Source organism: Rhopalosiphum maidis, chromosome 1 (genome assembly GCF_003676215.2).
Source record: "Rhopalosiphum maidis isolate BTI-1 chromosome 1, ASM367621v3, whole genome shotgun sequence".
In the NCBI taxonomy this organism is placed as follows: Eukaryota; Metazoa; Arthropoda; class Insecta; order Hemiptera; family Aphididae; genus Rhopalosiphum; species Rhopalosiphum maidis.
Genome location: NC_040877.1, coordinates 56,193,583 through 56,214,136, shown reverse-complemented (window position 1 = coordinate 56,214,136; position 20,554 = coordinate 56,193,583). Strand labels below are relative to the sequence as shown.

At 28.7% G+C, this 20,554-nt stretch overlaps 2 protein-coding genes across 2 annotated transcripts in view; both read right to left on the bottom strand.

The window, feature by feature from the left end:
• Nucleotides 1-7,006: 7,006 nt before the first annotated feature.
• Nucleotides 7,007-8,105, bottom strand: LOC113549860. The gene is made up of 2 exons (XM_026951343.1): nt 7,710-8,105; nt 7,007-7,576 (listed from the first exon to the last, which is right to left on the bottom strand). Exons 1-2 carry the CDS (start codon nt 7,715-7,717, stop codon nt 7,036-7,038), a joined length of 549 nt encoding a protein of 182 aa, XP_026807144.1. The 5' UTR covers nt 7,718-8,105; the 3' UTR covers nt 7,007-7,035.
• A 3,446-nt stretch (nt 8,106-11,551) lies between these two features.
• Nucleotides 11,552-20,554, bottom strand: part of LOC113549684 (RNA polymerase II degradation factor 1-like) — a 53,675-nt gene continuing 44,672 nt past the window's right edge. Inside the window, 4 exon segments of the mRNA XM_026951090.1 lie at nt 11,552-13,651; nt 13,653-13,859; nt 13,861-14,491; nt 15,819-15,975. Of these exon segments, the coding sequence (XP_026806891.1) occupies nt 13,199-13,651; nt 13,653-13,859; nt 13,861-14,491; nt 15,819-15,975 (1,448 nt within the window). The 3' untranslated portion in view covers nt 11,552-13,198.

The window sequence follows — 20,554 nt, the reverse complement described above, 5'->3', positions numbered from 1 at the left end:
ATGATGGTTCCGTCAATTGTATCTTATAATCGACTTCGTAAGGACTCTTGGCTATCGTGGAGGCGTGTTTGAGTAGAGGATGTTCGAATGAGTGCCAAATGAAGTGTGCCTTTATATATTATCTTTGAGCTTATATATAGGTAATAGGTAGGCCTTAAAGGCGTCAATTTGAAATCATAATGCACGTAACAGTAGTTTTCAAGACATACACGAAATTTGGTAACTGGAAAAAGAAATTGTCCACAATGTGATCGTTTATATCGCATTAACGAGTAATTTCCACACGATTAACATAAACGTATTCTGGTGCGATGTCTGTTGCAGCTGGTAATGGTAGTAAGGTAACGAAATATTGTCATATACGATTTCTCTATTATTTTAATTCGATGCCTATTACAACAGTCAATAGTAGAAACCAAAAATATATTTCATTGCATTACTAACTAAAATGTTTAAAATATTCGTGTTATACTAGTTCGCATATTCCATAAAACGCGTAATCGTTATATCGAACGGAACACGATTATATTGTTCTATATTCATACCATTTAATTATTAAGTCTTCGTAAAATAACACACTCAAAATCTTAAAAAAAAAAAAACGAAATTTTGCTATTCTAAAATGAAATAATTTTTAGGGAAATGAATATAATATTTTTTCTGTATAGGTGCTATCGACATTCTATATTTAAAAAAAAATTGATTCAGGTTCGGTAAATTCTCAAAATGCTGAGTCGTAACATTAAAACCAAGTTAAAAACATTATGTATGTTAATATAATAGATACCCATTAATTTTACTCATTAGTGTGATTTTAATTTTTTTTTCATTATTATGTATAATATATATGTTACTCAAATAAAATTGTGAATCTAACAAGATCCCAAACAACAAAATCCGCTCTCAGGTTTTGGAGATCTATCTCATAAAATAAAAATTAAAATTAAATACATTATACATACATATTGCATACAATTAATAAATTTCTAAAAATTGAAAATCAAAAAAGTTTACACGCTTATCTCTGACTTGGCAAGCGTTTTTTTTCAACACAATAAAATATCAAACATTTTTTAGGAAAAATAATTATTTTACAGGTAAATATCGAATACCGTGTAAGCAAACTTGAAATATTCATCAAAAATTGATTTAGTTCTCCATTTAATCCTTCAGAATTATTTTTTATACAGGTAAAGGCTGATAAATGAATAAAGAAATGTCTAAATATCTAATTTCATCTGACTATGAACTTTTTATTTTTGAAAATTTCACTATTTCTTCGAATCGTTTACGCACGCACACACACACACACGCACACACACACTCACACATTTATATTGGGCAATTATGATTATATGAATAATGAATATAATATTATGTAAGAACAGAAATTTATTTTCAATTAATGGTGTGCATTAACGAGCTAAAATTTAAGTTAATTTTAACTAAGTTACATAACGAATTACCTATTATTTAAAAGTAACTTCTAACCTAACGAGTTACAATTTTTTCTCTGGTATATATTAACTCATAAGTTAATTGATTTTATCGTCACGTTAAGTTAACTTTTTCCTCGGTATAAACACTATTGATCTAAAATCTTGTAAATTTTTTTTGATAATTGAAAATATCAAATATTACATGAATAAATTATAATATTATATAATACATTTTAAATAGGTAACTACTAAATTGTGTTGTCAGAAATGTTTCTCAATATTTATGGATTCTATAATAATGATCTAAATAAAGTATTATAAATTAATAGGAATATGCGAAATGAGTAAATAATTAATAGGTTAGGACCTATCTGTTACTCGTTAGATAGTCTTAATGTACTTTGTATTTTAACTATAATAAGTAGGCAATATAATATAATGATATCAAGTATAATTGAATATTCATATAATTTGATCGTATAGACATTAAACAGAACAAGTATATTGGGTAATCATGATTGAGAAAATAAAAATTATAAATAATATATCCAGTATACCCATTTATTATTAATTATTATAATTTCCTAATAGTAAAAAAAAATTATAAAAAAATATTTATTTTATTTATTTGTATTTATAAACGCCACAAATCTATTCACGCCGGTTGATCTACGGCATTGATTTATAAATTGATAAGAGCATATAAAAATATATGAAAGTATTGTTGTCGTGAAACTACTATATAGTATAACTTAAAAGTAATTTGTTTTTGAAAAAAAATAGTTATTACTAACTAATAATAACTTATTAGTTATTATTCTAAATATCTAGAGAATTATTACACTTTATTATATAAAGTCTATGGATTTACGCACGTCTTAGTCGTCGTTTTTCCATGTTCAGGTCATAAAATAATTATATAGTTATAAAATTAATGTTCAAAATGTTTAACCAGCCCGACAGACCAATAAACCACCCATACGTACTGCACATATTTTATATCCATAATTCCAAATATTCAAAAGGTATAATAGTATGTTATACACACTAACATCCTTATACTTATAATATTTAACAAATTATTATTATTTTGTCTATACATTTTATATGAAACCGAAAATGTCCAGATCCCTCTTCCCTTCACCCATTCAAATTATGAGATTTAGATAAATTTAAAAAATAAAACCATTACGAGTGATGCAATATTGTATAAACATCTTACATTAAATTATAACGTGTTCAATCGTATTTTTTAAATAAATATTTCATATTTTTCTATCTCTATAAACTTGTGTTTTGATTTATATAGGTAGTTAAATTTGCTATGCAAACAGCTGAAATAGAAAATCAGAGCATATACAACCTCAAAGACTTCTATAAAATAACCGTTGATTTATGATATTATAATGTATAACAATTAATAATATTCATAGCAACCATGAACTAGTAGTATATGGCGAATGGTAATCGTCGTAATTTTTCAGAGACTATGAACGATTCTAACATTTCAATAAGCGAAGTGAACATCATTATAATTAACAATATAAAAAACGAAGCCGATCAACGATTTAACCCAGTTTTCAACACAAAACACATAACCCCGTAACATTTGACCCATTCATAAACTTTATACCCATAACCCAAACCCAAATACAAGTATACCCGCTTTCCACAACGAAACTCACAAACAGTTTTACCCGGTTTTGAACGCAAAATCCACACCCCATCAACAAATAAACTCTCTTTTGCACTATACCAACCGTACCACACATATAATTGTACCCGGTCTTAACTACAAAATCCACAAATTATTTTACCCGGTTTTGACTACAAAACTCATAACCCACCAACATGTAAACCAGGTTTTCAACGCAAAACACACATCCCATAAACAATTTAACCATCTTTTCTTATACCCGTATTTCACATAAAATTGTACTCGGTTTTAAAAACAAACTCCACCAACAATTTTATCCACTTTCTGTTGGCCGTTACCCATATAAAATTTTACTCAATTTCACCACGGTATCCACTAACTTTAATACCTGATTTTTGATGGGCGTCATTCAAAACCGCATACTCGTCATTTATAACTGTACATTTTAGATGGGTCAAATCGCAGAAGTTTTTTTATTGTTAATAAGTGAAATTTGGAAGATCAATAGTTCAAAACCACTAACAATTAATTGACAGTTAAATAAAATACTTTTGTTGTTACTAAACAAATTATTACAAAAATAATATTTAAAATATGATCTTATAATTATTTTAATATGCATTACAAATAATTCGATAAAATATAATGAAACAAAATTAAGTATAAAATTAAATAAATATTTCATAGTATCAAAATAAATAAGCATAATTATTATTATTATTTAAAAAATGTAATTCAATATAAAATATTGAATATTTTAATGTATATTTTTTTTTAACGTTGGTCATTAGTGATTTTTTTCAATATTATTATAAAAGTATTTATAAATTAAAACGTTAACAAATATATTATTATCAGATCATCAAATGTAATGCGTTACATATAAATATAATACAGAATACTTATTTGGTTTTATACTTACACTTATTAGTGGGTATCTAAATTATTAATATGAACATTTTTCATTTTATTATATTTGCCTATTATAACTAAAGAATTATCAGAATGGTTTAAAATTCATAAAATATTTACAAATTAATAGAATGGTAGATACCTACCAGTTATAACAAATGGTTTTATGAACAAGTTTTTGGGGCGATAACTTAACTTTTTTTAAACGTACGCACAATTTTTTATAGTGTAAAAGTATTTTTATATTTAATTATCATTATCGAATATGTATGTCTATATATATATCTTTAATAAAACAGGTCATGTTGTACATAGCACATATTAGTTAGTATCAGTGTTAATTGTTAACATAATATAATGCAACTAATACTTATGAATTATGATGTTTTAAACTTTAAGTTTGATTAGCTCCGTACCTATTCTAAAAATATTTTTAATACCAAATGTTCGCATGCCATAAAATCAATTAAGATATTGCTATATCGGTGTAAAACTAAGTTGAAATTAATAAACTATTATACCTGAAAAGCCACATTTAATCATTATTATGTACCGGTTAATTTCCCGTGTCTTTGTGATTCAATGAATCGATAATAATTACAGATCAGTTCTCTAACTCGTTGTTGCTTACAATATTTTTATTTAAAATTATAAGTTATTACAAATCTATTTAATTGAGTGAGTCTTTTCACGCCAAATTTGGTGATTTATTTACTTCAGCACATCCAAATAATACAGTTTTTATTGAAAAATATACTTTATAATGAACATCAAATTGATAGGTATAATTTTATAAAACGTTTAGCTTCATTTAATAATATTTAATTATAATTGTATTGCTTTTAATTGTATACGCACAACGACGATGTTTATTCTATATATCGATTATTACAATAGATAATTAGTTTTTAGTTATCTGCCTAAACGTTCATAATAATTGATATAAATGTCAGTGATACATCGTTTAGATTATACTGTTTCCAGTATTACCTATCTAATATTATTTTTATTTAATTTTAATAACATATATTATTTTTAAGCAATTAAAATAAAAAACTTATGTACAAAACAAGGTGTTAAAAAAACCTTGTATGCTGATTTAAGGTGATATATTATAAAATGTCCACGATGCGTGCGCACTTACGGTGAACCATAATTTTATTTGCTCTTATATTAAAGTTAATAACACGAGATTGGTGTATATCATATTTTATATCGTATATTACGAGCATTTAATTCATTTTGTTATCATGCAACAATAATAATCAATGCGACAAAGGTATAGGTACCTGCGCACTGTAAGGTATTCTTGTAAGTAACTTTATTCGTACTTAAAAAATGCCAATTACACAATAGTCTATCTCTTAAATTTATTTTAGGACTTTCGCACACGTTATAACTGTTCTGCAACGATGACTTCAAATCAGTCGCAAGTAACCGTATGTTGATTGTGGACATTGAATATGTAGCGTAATAGGAAACCACACAATTATTCATTTACAGTAAAATCAACTTTTATTAAAATTATATGTATTAATACAAAAAGGGCATGAGTGTATGGCATATTAGTTTTATATTTTGTAATTATTCGACTTTAAAATATATCTTAAAAAAAATTGCAATTAAAACGGATATTAAATTGTATTGAGACGACCATATTTGGACAAATAAAATTGATATAATTTCCTATAATTTTTGTAATGAGTGATTTTACACAAAAAATATTCGAAAATATATATAAAAAAAATTGATTTTGAATGAATGAGTTTTGCTATGTATAGTAGTTTGTAAGTCAAAGAGAGATCAAAGAGTGTTCAATGACATTCTCGTAAATATATATTTTAATGATTTAAAATTTTAATTGTTTGTAATGTTATATTAAAATTTCCAATACAATGTCCATTAAATGAAATGTATAGTAAGTATGATTTTAAGTTAATTATGAGTTATTCATATATAAGTTGATGAAAACGATAATACATTATGATATTATATTATTATAATTAATATAATATAGATTATAGATAATGTGTTTTACAAGAAAAAATATATCACGGAACTTCAACTAGGTGATAATAGAAAAATAAATTACCAATAGTAATGACCAGAGAAGATAATTTACGAGTTATCGTTTTTAGTTAAGTTTTTTTTTATTATTATTATGTTCTTTATTTATAAGGAAACAAGGAAGAGACTCACAGAACTGAAATATCCATGCAAAAAGGCAATTTTTTCATTGCAATCGAGTCTCGGTTTTCAGATACCATACGCAGCATATTTTACATATAAATATAATAAATTGTAATATACTCGTCTTCAATAATATATTGCCGTAGTTTGATTGTCTGTTTTAACGACATTTTTCAATTGATTTTATTCTGTTTTAACGAAAAATGTAATGATTATAAAAAAATATTTACTCGCTATTTAATGATACATAAATGTATAGCAGCAGTGCAATACAGCCAGTACAAATATTATTAATTATATTTGTAAACTTTATACTGTGTTATTTAATAACAACAGCTATAAAAAGACTAATAGAATAGATTTGTTTTTTTTTTTTTACTGTACCTATAAAGTTTAATTTCCGTTCATTTGACGAACAAAACACCTTATAAGAGTATACTCGAACGAATTCGAAACACATTGAACGCCCGCAGACAGTATACCAATCACTCGTTACTGTGCGTAAAGTCGTCGTACTGCAGAGTGCACTTTACAGGTGCAATAAGCACGATGGCTTACTATGATCATAGTGAGCACACGGACACCACGAATAAACATAATAATAATAAATAGGCGCATAAGATATAAGACGAGCGTATGATAGAGCACAACATTTTTGTTTATCGTTTAATCACACTCGAAACACAATAATACAATATAAATAATATAAATATAGGTGAGCCGTTGTCGGCTAGTCGTGAATATTAATAATGTACAATAAATAAAACGGAACGGCCAATAGTTATATATACATGTATACACGTGTATAATAATAATTCAGTATTACGCGTCGCGTCATTACGCCCTGTGCTGACTGTCGTATTTGTTGAACGCGCTCAGCACGAATTCGCTGATGACGTCCATCTCGGAGTCGGTAGCCTCGCCGCCCTTGTTGCCGCCGAAGAAGAACCGGTAGTACGGGAGCACCGCGTACACCGCGGTCACGATGGCCGCGATACCGGCGGCTCCGGCCGCGGCCACGGCGCCCAACACGACCACCGCGCCGCCGATCAGGGCGATCTTGATGACTTTCTTCAGATCGACCGACTTGAGCAGACCGACCACGCCGCTGACCGCGCTGCCGATGATCTTCTTCGGGACGCTGATCGCCTCGAGCAGGTGGGACAGACCGGACTCCAGTAGGCCGCTGCCGCCGTTTTGTTGCTCGGCCGCGAACATCGGCTGGTGGTTGTCCGGCTTGACGTGTTTGTTCTTGTGTACGGTGGCCGCGCCGAACATCGGGTCGTATTGGTTGGCCGCCGTCCGGGAAGAGTTGGCCGGCACGCAGTTGGCCAGAGACGCCGATACCACAACTACGGCTGCGATCATGACCGTGTACCTGCAAAATCGTTTCGTTATTAATGAGTATATTTTAATATGCTTTGGCGGAAAACGTCGGCCGAGTTGAATTCGTCGACCGGTGAAGTCTGCGCTCGTTAGTAATAATAATAACAATGATAATTTACACTCACTTGAACATGTTGTTGTTGAAGGTTTACGAAGATTGTTGATTTCGAGTGTTCGTCGAGTGATGTCGATCGATTTGTTTGGATGTGGAGACTTATCGGTAAAGTGTGCTCGAAGAGACGACCGATCGAATGATGTGCCTTTTCGGCTGTCGTCCTGGGTTTATATAGCAGACGTTCTCTTGCCGAAGGTGTCGTCGTTTGCTTCAAATGGTCAGTTCGGTAGTAGGGGGTCTCGGGAGCCCATCGCGTAATCACCCGCGACCGGCAATAGTGACATTTTCGAAAACGTCAATATTTCGCATTAACGAGGAATTTGCACGCTATTATCGTAATTGCACGCAACTGCGCCTTTACGACACCTGTAACAACGCGACGTTAATATCAAAATGGTACGCTACGTCTTTTCTATTGTTTTACTCGGAAAAACGGCATTACTGCAGGGTCACTGCAGACCCAATACGTTATTAATCGAAAAATCATAACATGATATCGTTTATGATATAGATTTTTTTTCTAATACTATTACGATTTTTTTTTTTTATTTTATATCGAAATGCCATGTTATGTATAGACGTATTACGTAATACCGTCTAACGTGTTGAGTATATTTGTGCGTATAATATGTCAAGACTGAGACTTTGATAAATCATTCTATTATTGTGTACAAATATCTATACAATTTCCTATGTTAACGGTCCAATATATTGGAAAATGCATACATTTTGTTTATTCTCTCTGCGGCAGCAAATTTGTTAATGATTTTAAGTTAGATTATTGTAAGTTATTACTATATTTATATATATATTATTTTATGAACAAATTCATAGTATTATGTTTCATTTAAATAAACAAATTATTTATGAAAGAGACTTATAATATTTTTAAAAACTAATTTTAAATTATGACAATTGTATTATGTCAACTTTCACACTACCTTCGTGATCTGTTTTAATACGAAATTCTTATTAATTCGATCATAAATATATTTTTAGCACAATAAATAACTAAATTATTAAATTAAAACAACTTATGTTAATTGGCATCAAAGTAAACTTTCCAAAACTGTGTACGTAAATACTTGGACATTTTAAAACAAAATATTTTGACACAAAATATTGAATTTTAAAAACAAAGTATATGTCAGTTTTGTGCTATCTGCGTGTCATCACGTCTAAAAAAATATAGCTGAAATTTAACTATTAATTTTCTATCATAGTTAAAACTAATGTCAATGGATGCTAATAAAAATAATAATGTTATATGTGTTTTTATAAATCAAAATAGTATAAAAATTATAATAAATGGTAATGATCTAATTTGTCATAGATATTATAAGTTCATAGATCATAACGTCTAATATATAATTACTATATGGTTAGATTCCAAAAATCTACTATGAAAAAGTATGTAAAAAAATTAATATACATTAAAATATTATAATAATATGTAATTTACCTATGCATCTATATCACGTAATGTTTTCATCAGCCATACCTTATATATTTGTAGTTATATTAAATACTTTTTCACGGAAACATACTTAATATATCGTCCTACGTTGACAGTAAATACTATTTTGTTGTCGATATTTTAACTTTTTAACAACTGTTTGAATAAATTATATTCAAATATATATATTTATATATATAAATATACATTTCATCAAACTTCGTTTTAAGATAAAAAAAAATTATTATGATAATATTATAATATCCGTTTCATGAAATGAATATTAATATTTCGTATTTTATTTAAAATCCACTATCTGGATAAATTTTACTAATTTCAGTATGAGGAAATTCTGTTCATAAAAAAATTTAATTCAGTAAGTGAACGTGATATACATATAAATATTCATAAGGATGGGATTTATTATTATTTACGAAAGAGTTTAAGTTAATAAAATTGACTTGATAAATACCAACTAAAAAAGACTATTTAAGCTTCGTTAGAAATTAATAATTATTTTCACTAAAATCCCATACTATATCAATTTTTGATTATTTAATAGTTTTAAAATCTTAATACCACCAAAATATAAAATAGTTACAAGACAGATAAAAGTATAGTCTATTAGATCGTTCAATTATTTTCATACGTCATGTCATTTTGTCTAATCAAACTTAACTTTAATTTTACTATTTTATTTATTGTACTAAATTTAATAATTATTATACTAAATAGTTCCAATAAACTAAATCAATAACTTTGTTAGTTTTAATAAATACTATACATTAAAAGTTTATTTTTTTTTTAAATAATTTAATTCAATATAATATATGATAATATATATCAGTGATAGTATATATATATCAGTCATCAGATAAATAATAAGCTTGTTCGGAATTTTTTATTTTTGTAGACAACTCCTTATTTCACATCGATGCAGGTTCGACTTAAAAAATTATACCATATTATATATCCCCTATTTAGTTGTATTTAAAAAAATAACTTAATTATTCATATATTAAGTGTAGGTACCTATTATTATTGTTCATAATAAAATAATACTTATAAACTTTTGTTTTTAAAATCTACTAAATACTAGTTATATGTTATAATATATTATTCAAAAGAAATAAACTACTTAATTTTAAAATATTATTATCCATCTAAAGAGTAATTTATAACCAAAACTAAAATGATAAATTATTGGACTATATTATTATTAATAATTATTCATATTATTGTGAATCAATAAATGATGATTATTTTTTACAACAAAGTAAAAGTAGGTATAATATGTTAATGTTTAAGGTAATAACATATTGGTTATTAATAATTATAATATTTATAATCGATGGTAATAATAATAATTAAATTGTATATAAATATTTAAAAAATGTAATAATCCAGAAATAATCATAAAACTATTTTTTTAAAACCAAGATATAAATATTACGGTGAGATACGTAATTTCTACGTTGATAAATATTTTTTAGACTTTTTATGATGGTTCTTAAATATTTGATTCCAACATTATTTACTGTATAGATCTTTCTTATAAAAATCTTTAATCTCTTAGTATATTATTTGTATTATTATTAATTTATAATCACCTATAAAGGTGCTCAATATTTTAAAATGCATTCTGTAAGATATATTTCAATAACATAGAGGTATACGCTAATTACAACCCTCTAACCCCTCTTATTTTTGCACTTTTCATATCTATTTATATTTTAAATTTCATACACTTGAATCAATATGAATTCGCTACATTTTTAAATACCTATTATAGGTAAATATTATATTATTCAATTATACCTATCAATTTTAACTTATAAAAATAAAATAATAATTATAGTTTTAATTATTTTGGAGTATCGAGTATAATTAATTTTAATAAATACTTCTTTTCGTAGTAACATTATATTGTCTATATCAACAATAACTACATAATCATAATATAGTACATTAGAATACCAAAAATCGAATGGGAATTTATGTATTTTAATTAAAATGTAATATTAATTAACGTTAATTCTAGAGTTTTTTTTGTCTGAATAAAATATACGATATGGTTGATGGTTGTTATAATATATAAATATTAAATATATTATATATTACCTATATAGTTGTTTGAATAATAAGATTATAAAAATATATTTAAATTCTTACATTTTCTCTGCTATAAAACCATCGGTAAAATATACCTTCTACCATTAAGTAATGCATTTTGTGCGAAGTTAAATTTACCAAAACAAAAAAGTATACAATTAATTTACAAAGTTTTATTTAATACCTAAAATAGTTTATACAAATTATATCGTAATAGGTATATAATACAATAGGTAGTACAATTATTGTTTCATTATATACTATGTATATATTTTATTATTTGGTTGATTTATCCAATGGCGAGTTTATTTCAAGCACACAAAAAGTTAACAAAAATTATAATATGTCAATTGGAACATTACTTAAAATCGCTTAACGAAAAATGTACAGCTCAATAACGACGTGTTTACCTTTTTTGATGGTTTCGATGTAATTCGACATAATATAATAATTTATAATTTATATCGTTTATGTTTGCATAACATTATTATTTTCCTATTATATGACTACATGGAATTCATTGTAGGTACTTCACTTTATAGAAATCATTGGAATTGTTTTGATCTAATCATTAATGTACAAATGTAGATATCTACAATGACCAATATACTGACAGAAGTAGAAATAAAAATAAAAGCATAACATTATACTAAAAATGATAAAACGAATTTTAATACCTATCGTATATTATACGCTTTTCGTAAAACTAAACACAATAATTCGAGTACAATAATAATAACATGTATCAGTCTAAATTACCCATCATATGTGAGGAAAAACATAAAATTAATAATCATCAATCACATAATATTATGTATATATATATATATGATATTGTTATGTTTTCAAGGGTAAAAAAAATACAAAATAATACTATATTATTATATGCATACGACTTGTGTAACATTCCTAAATATACTTGGTTAACTCAGAATAATATTACATTTATAAATATATTCTTTTATTTTAATATCCTTACGCGTTGCGTGTAACAATGTAACATGTATTTAATTCGTACAGGACACAATATCGTTTATAGTAATTTATTTATAATCATGGGTCGGGACTTGAGCGCTTAATTAATATAATATCACTTAAATACGTAAAAATGTATGAATAACTCAAACTTGTTTTTTTAAATCCAAACACTTTATTAAAATTATGATAAATAATACTAAAACTATCGGTTCAATACGGCATAAAATAGTGTCGATAAAAATATTTCATTCAAAGAATAACCGCGAAAACAGAAAAAAAAATCAAAATTCGTATTAATACCTAATATTATTGAAAGCTTGAACGAAACGATTCCGCAAAATTTTTAAACGATAAATCCTACACGGACACACAAGATTATCATATACATGCAAGTGCTAATAGTCCCGAGCCCTGATTATAAGGTACATGACAATTGTATAGGAATAGCAAGGATATGTACATAATTTTACACGACAGAATTATTGCAAAAAAAAAAAAAATAATAATGTTATGACCGTCATTAGCGTATTCGTAAAAAAAAAATTGTCTAATATTATTATACATAAAAAAAATGTAGGTAAACAGTAAAACAAAATAAAAAATCACGTTTTCCTTTTTCTTACTCGCAGCTAGGACAGGGGTGAGTAGAAAGTGAGGGTGGCAGACAGAGATTAGGAGGAAAAGTAGTATACATTAACGTCGGCGTAAAAGAACATATACGACCGACGACGACGAGAAGCGAAAAAAATGGCCGTATTTGCGTATAGTGTATATAGTCGTGATCATAACGACGGACGCAAAACTATTGAGCAAAAACTTGTTGAACTGCGTTCGATCGTCTCATCGCGGCGGCTTTGACGGCCGTTACCGCGTCGTACACGGTTGCCAACGACAACGATAATATTATTATTATTATTCTTATTATTATTATTATCAAAATCATCATCACATCGCTACGCTCGTCTGCCGTCGCTCAATGCGTATCTCCGTCTCCTGTCCTGACCCACTTTTGGCACGTCCTTGAAGAACTCTTCGTCGCCTTCCGACTCTTCGTACTCGTCTTCGTACAGATCGCCGCCGTTCGGATCGGCGTCGTCCGCTGGAGGCGGCTGTGGCAATGATAACGGCTTGGCCGTGAACGGACTGTCGGCCGCAGTGACCGCGGCCACCGTTGTGGTGGTCGTCGTGGTCGCGGTCGGCGTCGCCGACTCTCCGTCCACGGTGGCGGTCACCTGCGTTGGCCGCTGCTGTTGCTGTTGCTGCTGATTGATGGCACTGTTTTTGGTCGACGACGAGCTGATCTGCACCGAAACCGACACCGAAGATTCGGGAGCTTCGCGCGCAAAGTTCCGTCGAGACTCCTCGTCGTCCACGTCGTCCTCGTCGCCCAATCCGATGGCCGCGACAGGCTTCGTCGTAGTTACCGTCGTACTGCGCGCCTTCGCCGGTATACTGCTGATGTTGGTACGACGAAGGAGGTGGCGGCTCGTCCGCGGGTGGTAGTGGCGGTGGCGGCGGCTCGTTTTGCAACCGGAAGCCGTGACGGAAGTTTTGGTTTCCAAACCGCTCGGACGACAATAAAACCGGATGCTGCTGCTGCTGCTGCTGCTTGCTGCTGTTGGGACTGTTGTAGATGTTGCTGTTGATGTCGGTACGGCGGTGGTGGCGGCTGCTGTTGCTGCTGGTGATGTTGTGGATGTTGCTGCTGTTGCAAATGTTGCTGCGGCGCTTTGGACGGGAAGTGCCTTGGCGGTTGGAAGTTGGCCACCGTAAACGGCTTGGGCTGTTGCTGTTGTGGCGGCGGCGGCGGCGGTAGTGGTGGATGGTACCTGTGATGAGCCTGCTGCCCTTTAGGCCCTGGCCCCTGTTCCCGTTCCTTGAGACTCTCCTGAAACGCGTTGTGCAGCGCTATCAGGGCCGCTATCGTTTCCGGCGAGTTGGTCGGATACGAGACGGCTGGCTGCTGCGTCGGTTTCGCCGTGCTCGTCATCACTATCGGCTGGAACGGACGCTTAGTACTCGTGGCCGCACTGATCGTGGTTGTCCGCGGCGTCGTGGTCGTCGTGGTAGTGGTCGTCGTCGTGGTCGTGGTCGTAGCAATGATTGCCGCTGTGGCCGCCAATGCGCCCACTGGCCCCGCGACCGTCGTCATCTCCTCATCGAAGTAATCGGATGTCCCGGAACACTCTCCTTCGTCCTCGTTACACTGCACTGACTCCTGTTCCGGTGGTTCTTCCGGTGCGATCCTGCAACATTTATCACATAAATACGTGAAAGATAATAATATAATATAACCAACTGAGTATATTCGTATTTTTGTGATTTCAACTTTTAAATTTCATTTCAATCATTTTTTTTTTTATTTACTTAATATTTTCATTTGTTTTTTAAACGAATTAAATCGATTAATATCATTATCGTATTATGTTGTGAATTACAAATTAACTAAATTCAAATATGTGTAATCAGAAGGCATACAGCTATTAGAAATATTATAATACATGTCAATATAAATATATTAAATAACCAATATAGGGATTAAAATATTTAGAGTTAAGTAATATTTTAAACATATTATGTTTGTATGTAGTCAGTACTGTGAATATAATATATTTTATGTATCATTATTAATCATTATTATTTTTTAAGATTTAATTAATAGTTAACTGGTTCTTCATTATTCACTATGTACACGGAAAATATCTGTTAGGAATCAAAAAAAAAAAAATCAGTTTAGTTTAATTTAATAGATAAATAATAAAATAGTGCACGACTACCTCTGTTGTGCAAATAAATATTTTTTTATTTTAAATTATAATTATTTCTTTAAATATATTTTCTAAACTAAGTAGGTACTTATTATATAATGTTGAAATACATGTTGTGTCAAAATAGTGAATATTGACTATTAAATATAAAATATAAAATTACATACTTAGCAAACGTCATGTTTTGAAAGTTTTCAATATTATTGTTTATTGAATACAATAATTACGGGTTTAAATAAAAATTTGTACAATTTAAATAAGTAACAATATATTCTATGCTATAATTATTTGTATTAAAATTTATTAAAATCATCTCATCAAGTAAATTCATTTGTTTATTATAAACATCTTATTTTTTATAATTATTTAATAATATAATATATTATATAGTGTACATACATTTCAACGTATCACTTCTCGTCTCTATACCGATTATTATACCTAATGGGCATATCATAATATTATATTGTCGGATAATATTTCATTCATTTTATCGATAAAGTAGCAAATAAAATAATAAGAATGACCAGGGTAAACAACTTATTCTTGCCGACTACTTGTATGATAATTTTTATGGTAATATTATAATAAAATCACAACTTCAAAAATTGAATGTATAAACCTGTTGTGTGGATTTTCGAACGAACTCAAAATATTTTTTAGTATGATAATAATAATAAATCTTTGAATATTTAAGCTCTATTAAATTATTTTTTATAAAATTTTTCGTTCGCTTTAACGAATGTTTCTGTATGCATTATGTATGTTATAAATTCGTTTATTGTAGTAATAAACAATTATTTACCCATAGCCCGCTCCGTTGTTTCCATATAGCTCCAAGTTAAGATCGAAGAAACTTTCGCTTCTACTGCAGTCCACTTCATCCAAACGTTCACAAACCCTGGTTTCCTGATCGAATACCGTCCCGTTTAGACATAAGAATTTGATATCCGTAATTTCCGCTAAAATAGACAAAAAACATATTAAAATCAATTTATTCTGAAAGTGTTCAATATTAAAACATATAATAGAATTATTACGATTCAATATAATATTAATATACCAAGTTGCATTTGTTTTCCGATGAAATTGTGTAAGGTTTTAACATTTCAAACATAAAGGTGTTCATACTTAGAAACTGACATTGAATATGTAATAATGTATAATATAAAACCCAATAAAAGTAGTTTATAGTTAAAAATTACAAAAGTGTTTTTAATTATAATTCCAATTGTTACGAATTATTTTGTTATTTTTTTTTTATATATGTATATGTATTTGTGACATCTGAGTAATCTGACTTTTGTAATCGAGGCCCTAGATAATTTTCAGAACGCAGATTGATATACATTATCAATTTATCTATACTTTACACACTACATGACTTATTTTAACATGGAAGTATAACCCAAATTGTTGTAGAAAGTATAAAAGTGTAGTTGACTAAACGAATATGAAGAATTGCAATTAAATCAATATGTATTATTTTATTTATATTATTATTGTCATACAGTGAACCGCTATTCGCTAATATGTAATATTATAGGTATACTATATATATTACTATGGCACTTTTTTTTTTTTTATTGACACGATTTTTGTGAGGGCGGGCAGTTTAAAAGTTTGTAACTCCGACATTTCCAATCTCCCACCATATAATACATCATAGAACAGCAAAATTATAAAAAAATTGTTTGATCTTATTTAAATTTAAAAAAAAATAATCTGATATAGATATTTTTTACTGATACTATTCTGACATATTCTAACCCAATACATTTGTTAGTATAGGTTATATTATTATTTCAAAAATATTTTTAATTTAAATTATAATTGAGTTCGATATTTTATATAAACGTGATGCTTATTCAATACTGAATATTTAAACAAACCGATATAATACAAATTTATAATAGTTATGAGTTTATTATATTTTATCATAATTTTGTTTTATCTTTATTAACCGGTATTTATTTAGTCCAGCATTACGTCTTTCTAGTATTTTTAAAATCTGTTTTTAAATGATTCCCCGCATTGTGGTTTATGGTCGATTTTACCTAAGATATTTTAACTATTATATCGGTTAATTAATAAATAATAATAAACATTAATAACATTATTAATATAGTATATCTTTACATTTAAGTTTGAAAAATTCGAAATCGGTGAAATCGTCTTAATCGCTTAATCGACTGTATATAATATGCTAGCATATTAGAGATGCAATTATAAATTATAACGACAGCGCTTGGTGTTAATAATGTTTACACAGGTACTCAAATCTAATGTATAATAGTGTATATCAGGTGTTATAATATTATGATGACCGTAAACGAGATTTTGTCACCATGCGTACAAAATACATATAATTATTGTGTACTCTGTACATGCCATATTTTATTGCGCTTATTGTTATGGTAACATTATTACCATCGTAATACAATAGTATAGTAGTTTAAACAGTACTTATATACTGGTTAATGCGTTCTACTGCAGCCAACCATTATGTTATACATAATATTATAATGCACATTATATTTTATGCTCGGCAGACTTGTTTAGTATGTAAAGCGTGTTATTTTTATCGCTCGTGCCAATCGTATATTATTATAAAATTGTGCTCCAGCATTCGCGGTTTATAATAATATAATCATGTATCATTGGGTTGGAAGTCGTAATAAGAAACTAATATACGAAGTTCGTTCGACAATAATACGATATCACCTGGTTGTTGTTTTCAGTCTTTTGTTGATGATGATAATATTATAATAATGTAATAGTGTATTGTGTAGGTTTTACGTATACTAGCTAGGTGGTAACCGAATACCTAAAGACAATACGGTATAGGTATGTGGATTATAGAAGAGTATTAACTTACGAGTAGGCAATAAAGTTAACATAAAAATCATGGTTTCGAAAATTATAGTTATCTAATACCTTGGATTACAAAACGTATTGTATGAGTAGTTACTCTGCAGTAAACGATAAAATAACAAAATAATTGCGAAATAAAAAATCTATCTTGACTATGAAATGTTGTGTATGATGATACGGTGCAAATTTAAAATCCCTGTATGATTGCTATTTTCTAAATTGCCATAAAATAACCGAGATGTTTTCTAAAACTGATTTTCTGAATAACTTTTATAATTTTTTTTGTTTTTTGCAATGCTCCAGAATACATATTATATGAAATGTAAAATTAAACTCGTGTTTATAAAATAGTGAATATGGGGCTTGTATCTGATCTACAAATTTACAATTGGTAAAGATTTATATTGAACAGAAAGATGGATTATACATAATATGAAACATATTGAATTAACTTAAATGCGTGATATTAGAGGCATATAATAAAACTTGTACGTAAAATAGTTAATAACTTCATTGCTCAACACTCAGGGTTGACATTCTCATGTTTCGTTCAAATATTGACTATCGATCATCATAACTACAGTTGAACTCGACTGTAGAATCATTAAATACTTTCCGCAGATTAAAATGTGGACAAATCTTATAAAACTGGAAAGTAAAATAATAAGATTATATTTTTATGTTTTAATATTTACGATTTTTACAATACTTATTTTACACGTATTAAATGTATTAAATAGGTCATTTTTAATGGGAAAGTGATATTGACAACAGCTGTACTATAATAAATAATTTATAATAATAAGCAACATAGGAATGTGATTTATAGTTTAAGAACAATTATTGTTAACGATAATGATTTAATAGAATTCTGAAAATATACTGGAAAATGATCGTATTTAGAATATTGTATAAATAAATAATAAATAATAATTATTAATTTAAATAAATAAATATATTATAAGTTACATCACATAGTTATTTTTTTTATTTATAAAACGACAATATTTTTTACTTGATATATATTAATACCGTAAATTTTATTTTTATTTTTTTAAGTGTATGTAGAACTTGTAGGTACTACTCAGAATAATAGTTTTGGTTAGGTACACACTAAAAAAAGTTCATCGTATATAAAAATATATGCAAATAGTATTAAATCCATTCCCCACGATTATTATAACACTGTTATGTATTAGTTATACTTATAATTTATTAATAACGACAACGCCCTATATTACAAGGGCGTTGTTATTATAATAATAACAAAATATGTGTCTGTATTTGTTATGTCCAATGTATCTGACATTAATTATTTTTATTAATTCATTGATATTACTGTCAGACTTCAGAAATGGTCACAATATGGTTTTTTCAATAAAAATCATTTTTGGAAATATTTCACTAATAAATTATCCTTATTTGTTTTTTCTATTAGACAGAAAATAATAATTATAACGATGCATTAACCTACTCAGTGAAGTACAATAATATTAAATAAATTGCACTGCTCAAACTAATACATTTAATAATTATTTCACTTGTGTAATTATAAATAAAGAGCTATAATTTATTAATATATTATTCTAAAAATATAATATATTATATAATACTATAAACTATTTTGTTGCTTAAAATGCAAATACACGTTTCATAAAATTAATTTAGGACACTAGGTAAATAAATCGTTAACAAATATAAATCATATAAAGTTCTACAAATGTTCACATTATTTAGGAGCTTTGAATGTAACACAAACTAGCTCGTTTATCAACAAATTAAAAAATAAATAGTAGTTTTTACTATAAAAACATGCGAACCCGTGAACAAAAAACAATAATAATTGCATATTTTCGGTATTTTTTTTTCTTTTTAGTGCATAACTTTTAAATGCGTATAATATTTTATGAGTGTATAAGACTGGTTTTATATAGATTATAGAGCGTTAAAGTTCGAGTCCCAGTTACGGCCGACGTAATCGTGTGCGTTCTGGAAATAAATTCTGGTTAACACACATTTCAGGTACAGTGGTCCGCTGTTACGGGGATACCCGTGCTGTTGCGCCATTTAAATCGTCTTGCGGGGGTATACGCTAATTTGAATAATATATATTATAATACCTACATCGTGTATATATTTAACTTGGCTAGTAATTATAAATAACACGCATAAAAAAATATATACCTACATACTCTATAATATTATAATAATATATAATATATACATTACGCTGGTTCGGACTTTGCCGGGGATTCGTGAGCTTATAGAATAAACACACGGACACACGGTAGATACATATTATATTATTCGTATACTTTATATACACTATTATAACGCAGCGTTTGCAGTGTACCTGTATAATACCTATAAGACTCGATACCGCGGAGTAATGGCGTGCAAGTCTCGCGGGGTTATGCAACTCGCCTGGTCCAATGGTTGTTGTTATAACCTTGTTAAGAATGTCTGTAATTTATATGTCCCGATGTTGGGTCGCAAAACTGGTCCACCGACTGGCGTGCGCACATACGCACCGGCATGATTATATTAAGTTTATAGGTATAATACGGTTTATTATTATTATTTATTTTTTCGCATTTCACTCCCACAATCCGTGTTTAGCCTACTTTGTGATTAATTATTATCAAAATGCTTCGAGTCGACGAGCTA